The 7,856-nt window shown below is 48.6% G+C and overlaps 1 protein-coding gene across 1 annotated transcript in view; it reads right to left on the reverse strand.

The window, feature by feature from the left end:
- Positions 1-7,822, reverse strand: part of hdac8 (histone deacetylase 8) — a 13,291-nt gene extending 5,469 nt beyond the window's left edge. Inside the window, exons 1-9 of the mRNA XM_030338723.1 lie at positions 7,518-7,822; positions 7,168-7,220; positions 6,570-6,700; positions 4,455-4,596; positions 3,991-4,103; positions 3,689-3,766; positions 3,414-3,522; positions 2,861-3,033; positions 1,998-2,092 (exon numbers count right to left, since the gene is read on the reverse strand). Coding sequence (XP_030194583.1) covers positions 1,998-2,092; positions 2,861-3,033; positions 3,414-3,522; positions 3,689-3,766; positions 3,991-4,103; positions 4,455-4,596; positions 6,570-6,700; positions 7,168-7,220; positions 7,518-7,631 — 1,008 coding nt within the window. The 5' untranslated portion in view covers positions 7,632-7,822. The remainder of the gene's footprint in view (positions 1-1,997; positions 2,093-2,860; positions 3,034-3,413; positions 3,523-3,688; positions 3,767-3,990; positions 4,104-4,454; positions 4,597-6,569; positions 6,701-7,167; positions 7,221-7,517) is intronic.
- Positions 7,823-7,856: the final 34 nt, after the last annotated feature.

The following is a 7,856-nucleotide window of genomic DNA, read 5'->3' on the forward strand; positions in this document are numbered from 1 at the left end:
ATAATTTGTTCAAAGAAAACAAACGCACCATTGTGCCATTTCCAGGTAGAAGCACAAACAGCATCATCCAGAGAAAGACAGAACACAAAAGAGCCTTTTCTCTCGTGAATAAGCATAAACCACTGATGCCAATCTCCTCTCGTCAACCTTTGACCTGGGCTGCTAAACATAGCTTGCGGAGCTAGCCACCAGCTCCCCATTCGGAGGAGCTGTGGGCGCCCGCTGAACAATGGGAGGTCAACGGCGAGACGCTAACCACTGACAGACAATTCAAGCTAATATTCGACAGGTTAATTACTTGTCGGTTTCCTTCGCAGGCCGGGGGGGAACCCTTGTTTTGAGTGGATCTGTTTTGAGTCCCTCTGATTGGCTGAGCCTCTGGTTTGTTTTGAATGGTCACCGCGGTCCGGGATTAGCGTGCCACGCTAATGACCTTTGACCCCTGCAGTTGTGTTCTTGGTAATGCTATTTTTATGGCTGCAGCTATAACTCTCAGAACATTGTGTGCGTGCGTGGGTTCTGGTAGATGCACACTAGTGATGGGCCGCACACACTCACACACACAACTTCCCAATCACTCACACACACAGGTATACAAAGGCAGAGTCTATGTCTCCAAAGACGCACACACACACAGCACAAAGGTAGTTTTTGTTCCTTGCCATTACAACTCCGGCTTGCTTGGTCATCATGGATAAATGCCCCTCTTATATAACACAGTGGGTACGCACACACACACACACACACACACACACACACACACACACACACACACACACACACACACACACACACACACACACACACACACACACACACACACACACACACACACACACACACACAAAAGAGAGCATGGGAAAACATTAAGTATCTGAGTATTTTTTGGAGAGAACAATCATCTTCACATCTCAGTTGAAAGTAGTGACCCCAGATCACTTTGGGGTCAGAGAAACTCTTTGGTCAGATTGTGATGAACACACTGACATCTTGAAAAGCCTAACATGAACAGGCTAAGGCTAAAGTGAAAATGCCGACATGAATATACGTGTTCAGACAGAAGACATGTTAAGACGTGTGTCTGGGTGCGGGTGTGTGTGTGGCCATATGTGTGCAGCTGCTTGCTTGCTGGGGACTAAACTGTGTTTTCAGTTAGTTCTTCCTAATGAGGTCAAAGGTCAAACAGGGTCATCAGAATCCCCCTGCCAGAAACAAGAGGAGCCTTTAATCTCACACACACACACACACACACACCATTAGGTTTGGCCAGGACAAGGTCTGAAAATCAGTGGCAGGAGAAAGGGACTCTTTGTGTGTGTGTGTGTGTGTGTGTGTGTGTGTGTGTGTGTGTGTGTGTGTGTGTGTGTGTGTGTGTGTGTGTGTGTGTGTGTGTGTGTGTGTGTGTGTGTGTGTGTGTGTGTGTGTGTGTGTGTGTAGGAGACAGTGGCACATTGAAAGATGGTCAGAGGCCAAGAGAAAAATTGAGGCAATAACCAGAAAGAAAGAAAGAAAGAGAAACTAGCTAGCGAACTTGAGAGGACAAGGGAGCGATGGAGTGAGATAGAGATAGAGAGTCCCCACATACACCAAACACACACACACACACACACACACACACATCTGAGTCACCTGGGCACAAACGTCTTATTGAGGACCCGCCGGCCATCTTTGATTGGATGGAGTGACTCAGCACAGAACGAACACAGGCCCAGTGTGTGTGAGTGTGTGTCTGTCTACAAGAGTGTACAGTGTGTGTATATCAGTGCGCTCGCAAATGCATTTGTCTGATTGTTTACTGTATGTGGGTTTGCGCGTGATCTATTGTTTATTGTGTATGTGCATCTGAATAATGTATAGTAATGATGTGTTTCCTGTGTGTGTGTGTGTGTGTGTGTGTGTGTGTGTGTGTGTGTGTGTGTGTGTGTGTGTGTGTGTGTGTGTGTGTGTGTGTGTGTGTGTGTGTGTGTGTGTGTGTGTGTGTGTGTGTGTGTGTCTACCTCATGGTCTGGTATTTCTGAGGACAGGGTTCTCTCTAGGACAGACCCTGTGAGGAAGGTCCAACATCGAGCAGTGTTGGCGAGGTGATAACCACCTGGGAGAGAGACATAGACACACAGGGAGAGAGAGAGAGAGAGAGGGAGAGACATAGAGACACACACAGGGAGAGAGAGAGGGAGAGAGACATAGAGACACACAGGGAGAGAGAGAGAGGGAGAGAGACATAGAGACACACACAGGGAGAGAGAGAGAGAGAGAGACATAGAGCAGACAGGGACGGAGTGAGAGAGTGAGGGAGACAGAGACACACAGGGATGGAGAGAGCGAGTGAGGGAGAGAGTGAGGGGGAGGGACATAGACACAGCGTGAGAGAGGACAGACAAAATAAAACAGATAGAGGGACAAAGACAGGAGTGTAGTTTAGTAAAATGGCTTCATTGTGCGGTTTAATTAGGGACTATCGTCTGCTGAGGTCCAGAACTCCCCGTAGAGAGAGAGAGAGAGAGACAACAGATCAGTGTTGTAACCGTTTAACCCCATTTGAGTGTCATTAGCTTTGATTCTCACTATTATTATGAAGAGAGGCTCAGGAAAGGGCATGTTATCTTTACCATTCTCAATTATTATGATAATATCTTTTCATTCCTCATATGGATTTGTTATCAATGTTATTACCACTATTTCAATGTGTTCCTGCAATGGCAACAGAGATGGTATTTTCCATGCTTCAACAGTTTAAATTCTATCTCTCTCTCTCTCTAATTGCTTTCTACAGGCATAGAAAGAAAAAGTCCTCTCCCCCGCCTCTCACCTCCTCCCCCCCCCCTCCTGCCCCTCTCTCCCCCCCCCCCTCCCTCCTCACCTCCCCCCAGCAGCAGGGTGGGCAGCCTCCACTGCAGGACGTGCTGCATGCAGCGGGCCACGCCCACGGGGGTCATGTTGAAGGAGCACATGGGGTCCCCCGCCATGGTGTCGGCGCCCAGCTGCATCACCACCGCCTCGGGGTTGAACAGCGCGCGCACTTCCTGCATCACGCTGCACACCGACCGGGGGGCGGACAGGAAGTGGACGGACCGCCAGGAGGAAAGGGGAGGGGGCATGGGGGGTTGTTATCAGCTGATCTGTTTGGATTCAACTTGAATTGAAACTTAAATAAAGAGGCTTTTTTTGTGTGTCTGTGTGTGTGCGCAGGACCAGGAAGTAGAAAGGAAGTGGACTGACAACCAGGAAGTACAGAGGGAATATGGTGTTTGTTATTGGGGGATGTGCTTGTTTTATCTGATGTTGGTTGCTGTGTGTGTCTGTGTACATGTCTCTATCTGTATGTGTATGCTTGTGCGTGTTTGTGTGTCTATACGTGTGCTTGTTTGTCTCTACGCGCGCGCGCGCGCGTGCGTGCGTGCGTGCGTGTGTACCTGAGGAACACCTGGTAGTATTTGTCATCTTTGATGCCGTCCTCCATAGGAACGTTAACAGAGTGCCAGCGACCCTTACCTAGACCTGTATCACATACATCCCCCGTGCCTAAACACACACAAACACAGAAAATAGGGGCACTCTCTGTCACATCCATCCATGGATGATCAAATTATAGTCATTACTAACTATGGAACAAGCAACCAATCAGCTCTATAGGACCAACTAGAGGATTAACAAGAACATCTCATTTTAACCGAGCAGCTCTACCGACCAGGGAAGAACCCAGGGGAGAACTTGTGGAGCGAGACGGTCATGACCTTGGAGGTGAAGCTGAACGCATCCTCCACACCTTGGGAGAGAGACAGACAGAGAGAGAGAGAGAGCAAGGGATGAGGAGAGAGAGAGAGAGAGCAAGGGATGAGGAGAGAGAGAGAGAGAGAGCGAGAGCGAGACTTTCATTTTATAATTACATTAATATTTGACCTTTTCTCAGAATTTATATCTTAGTTTTTGTCAACATCAAAAATATACATATTCACTCTGTTTGTTGCTTGTGAGTTAGTGAGTGCGTACCGTCTCCATGGTGAAGGTCAACATCTACATAAAGCACACGGTCGTATTTCTCCCTCAGCTTCAGGATCCCCAGCACAGCATCGTTCACGTAGCAGAACCCTGACGCCTCGTCCCTGGGAGAGAGACAGAGACAGGGAGAGAGACACACAGTTAGGGAGACAAAGTGAAACACAGGGAGAGAGAGACACAGGGAGAGAGACACATAGGGAGAGACATAATGACACAATGGGAGAAAGAAATACAGACACAGGGAGAGAGACATAAAAGACACACAGGGAGAGAGACATAGAGACAGACAGATAGAGAGAGAGAGACACCCACCCTTATAAATTAGCAAAGCGGGAAAGAAGGAGCCAGGGATAATCAAAGACTGATACAACATCGCAGAGGAAGAGCGTGATAACATTTGTCGTAGCGATATTGCAACAGTACGTCTCCGGCCCTCTGGGGGGCCCTACACCCACTTCTTGGCGTGGTGCCAGCCCCCGGCCCAGTTGATGGCGACATCACAGCGGCGCTCCAGCAGACACTGGGCCGCTGTCAGCGTGGCCCCGCCCACCGCCGCCGCGTACTCAAAGATCCCCTCCACGATGGGGCAGTCATAACCTGGAGGAGGGGGAGAGGGGAGGGAGGGAAGGGAAGGGTGGGGGATAAGGAGTGGGGGCAGGGAGGAGGAGAGGGAGAGCATGGACGGGAGAGGGGGGAGAGACGGAGGGAGAAGGAAGGAGAGGGGAGAGAGAGGGAGAGAGACGGAGGGAGAAGGGAGGAGAGGGGAGAGAGAGGGAGAGAGACGGAGGGAGAAGGGAGGAGAGGGGAGAGAGAGGGAGAGAGACGGAGGGAGAAGGGAGGAGAGGGGAGAGAGGAAGAGAGAAGGGAGGAGAAGGGAGAGAGGGAGAGAGAAGGGAGGAGAGAGGGAGAGAGAAGGGAGGAGAGGGGAGAGAGGGAGAGAGAAGGGAGGAGAGGGGAGAGAGGGAGAGAGAAGGGAGGAGAGGGGAGAGAGGGAGAGAGAAGGGAGGAGAGGGGAGAGAGGGAGAGAGAAGGGAGGAGAGGGGAGAGAGGGAGAGAGAAGGGAGGAGAGGGGAGAGAGGGAGAGAGAAGGGAGGAGAGGGGAGAGAGGGAGAGAGAAGGGAGGAGAGGGGAGAGAGGGAGAGAGAAGGGAGGAGAGGGGAGAGAGGGAGAGAGAAGGGAGGAGAGAGGGAGAGAGACGGAGGGAGAAGGGAGAGAGGGAGAGAGACGGAGGGAGAAGGGAGGAGAGGGGAGAGAGGGAGAGAGACGGAGGGAGAAGGGAGGAGAGAGGAGTGGGGTTAGTGTTTTTGTTTTAAAGATGGAGTGAGACAGTCTTCTTGCTTCTATAATTACTTCCAAGTCTACTTTATTTGTCCGACCCATGTTTCCCAATCACAGTCCCGCCTTTGTGAATAACCCCTGAGACCTCGGCCGCTCGTGGAAAAACAAGAGTGAAACGGAGAGGGAAAGAACACAATGTGTGCTTGATTAGAGACCCTGTGATAACCCAGAGAGAAAGGCAGATAAACACAGTCGGACACACGGGCCGAGACAGACAATGACAGAGAGTGGTGGAGACAGGAAGGAAGGATGGACAGTCAGGCCGTGCTGTGTGGAAGAAACACAACAAAGGGAGGAAGAGAGCGAGGGATGAATGGAGGAGGAAGGGCAGGGTCGAGAGAACAGAGACGGAGGGGGAGCGTGGGATGACGGGCAGGATGGTCTAGGCTCCTGAGATAAGCGTGGGGCAATTAGTTTGGTTGTATTTGTAGGGAATTTCTGAGTACCAAATTTGAGAATTGGAAATTATTCTAATTATTAACGCATTTATTACATCTGGAAATGGTTGATTGTAGGATTAACACTGGTTTTGTTCAGGTAATTTTTGGTATGGTCAATTTCGTGACCACCAAGTGTTAACAGCTAAGGTATTTAATTAAGAGATTATTATGTTTAGCTATTTAAGTATCTAGCTAGAGTAGACTAGTTGGAGTAGAGAAGCTAGAGTGGGGTGACAAGAGTAGTATCTTGTCGCCCTCTAGTGGCCAAAATCACATATGATTTTGATGAAGTAGCCTACCTACACAGCCCTAGCATAATAGATTTATTTTCTGTGTTTATTATGCTGTTAAAGACGTTTTTCTACAACAACCAATCAACATTGTAGATGTTTCCTGCATATGTTTCCTCTTCTTGTCTGTTGTTGTCTTCTTTTTACTTTTTGCATATTTTTATAGATACTCTTTAATCCAAACTGACTTACTGTAAATTCAGATAGATGTCATTAAGAAGCTGTCAGGGCTTAGTGGTCATCCTGCTCAAGGATACCTACAGAGATAGGCTGCAGACCTTGGGGATTTGTACCCAGAACCCTAACCACAAGTAAGACATGAAACAATGGAACGTGCAAAAGATGCCATTTTAAAACAGACAGCTAAACCCTGCCTACCAACAAAACACACACAAAGACACACTGCGTGTGTGTGTCTGGCACAGACCCACACCGCCCGGAGCGCGCGCGCACGCACGCACGCACGCACGCACGCACGCACACACGCACACACAGTTCCTACCCAGGCCGTAGTCCCCAGACTGGGGGTCATCGTTGTCCCCGTCCTGGCTGATCTTGTGCAGGTGCTCCAGGTAGGCGTCCGTGTGGAACTGGGCCATCTCCTGGATGGTGGCCATGCGGGGTTTCACCACACTGCAGAGACACAGTGGACAGTTCGTTCATGTTTTATATTTCAGGCAGGAAGGACGTACAGGGGCCCAGTGGCCGCTTGACACACCACAGCCACAGTCGTCTAACCGTCAGGGGTCCTCATCCAACCGCCCCCCCCCCCCCCTTACAGAACCCCTCTCAGGGGGCCTAAGAAACCTCTCAGCCCCAGGGCCCAATGGCAGCTTAATGCAGGCCTGTATGTAACTACTAAATATGGGAATTAGTAAACTACTTGATGGGAGCTTGTGTACATCCACACAGCTAGCTTTGCTTGGATGAGATGTGGGGTCGCCCTATTCAGGCTTTTCATTACACTACTTGAAACAAACACCAACTGTTTTACTAAAGCCAGTGAGACACTATATTGTTGGTTTCAAGATGAATGCATGTGCAAATACTGCATCTTCGGGCATTGTTGGGGTCAAAGTGGCTCTTAAACCACCACTTACCTCATGTCGTCGAGGAGCTCATATGCCTCTATCAGAGAGTGCACCATGCTCGCCTGCGTAAGGAAACAACAAATCATTGATGTTTTCATGTATTCCGATTATTAATTAGGTATTAATCCCGGGTGATATATAGTTTCTGTCACTGCTTCAGTTGCTAATGTAATTGCTCTTCTCGAGATGTAGAAAATATGTGTGGCAAAAAAAATCTAGAAAGATTTGCATATATATGTACACAATTGTAATGTAGACTTAATTGGTTTATAATCTCGTTTTAAACGACATTTGAGGTTTATCCGGGGATATTTGCAGAGATGTATCGTTATAAAGTGATACTAACAGATTCAACTTACCCGTTTGGGCACTTTGGATAAAGAATCGCATGTTTCTATGTACTCCGGGCTGTAAATGTACGCGACTTTTCGTTTGGTACGTGCGACAGTGTCGCTGTCTCCTGTGCAACTCATTTGTGTTCATACAACAGTCAATAGTAGGAACAATCCGATTTAAAAAAGCACACGAAACAGACCGACAATGTTGGGTCTTGATTCTCAGTGCGTGTGTTTCACTATCAACAAACCCCGGGAAAACAGAACCAGGAATAATATGTATTATATACGCGTTCTATGAAGGGTTTACACGTTTGTGCGTCTTGAAATATATTATATAATGGTAAAATTGTGTACAATATT

The sequence above is a fragment of the Gadus morhua genome, chromosome 17 (assembly GCF_902167405.1).
Source record: "Gadus morhua chromosome 17, gadMor3.0, whole genome shotgun sequence".
NCBI classification, from domain to species: Eukaryota; Metazoa; Chordata; class Actinopteri; order Gadiformes; family Gadidae; genus Gadus; species Gadus morhua.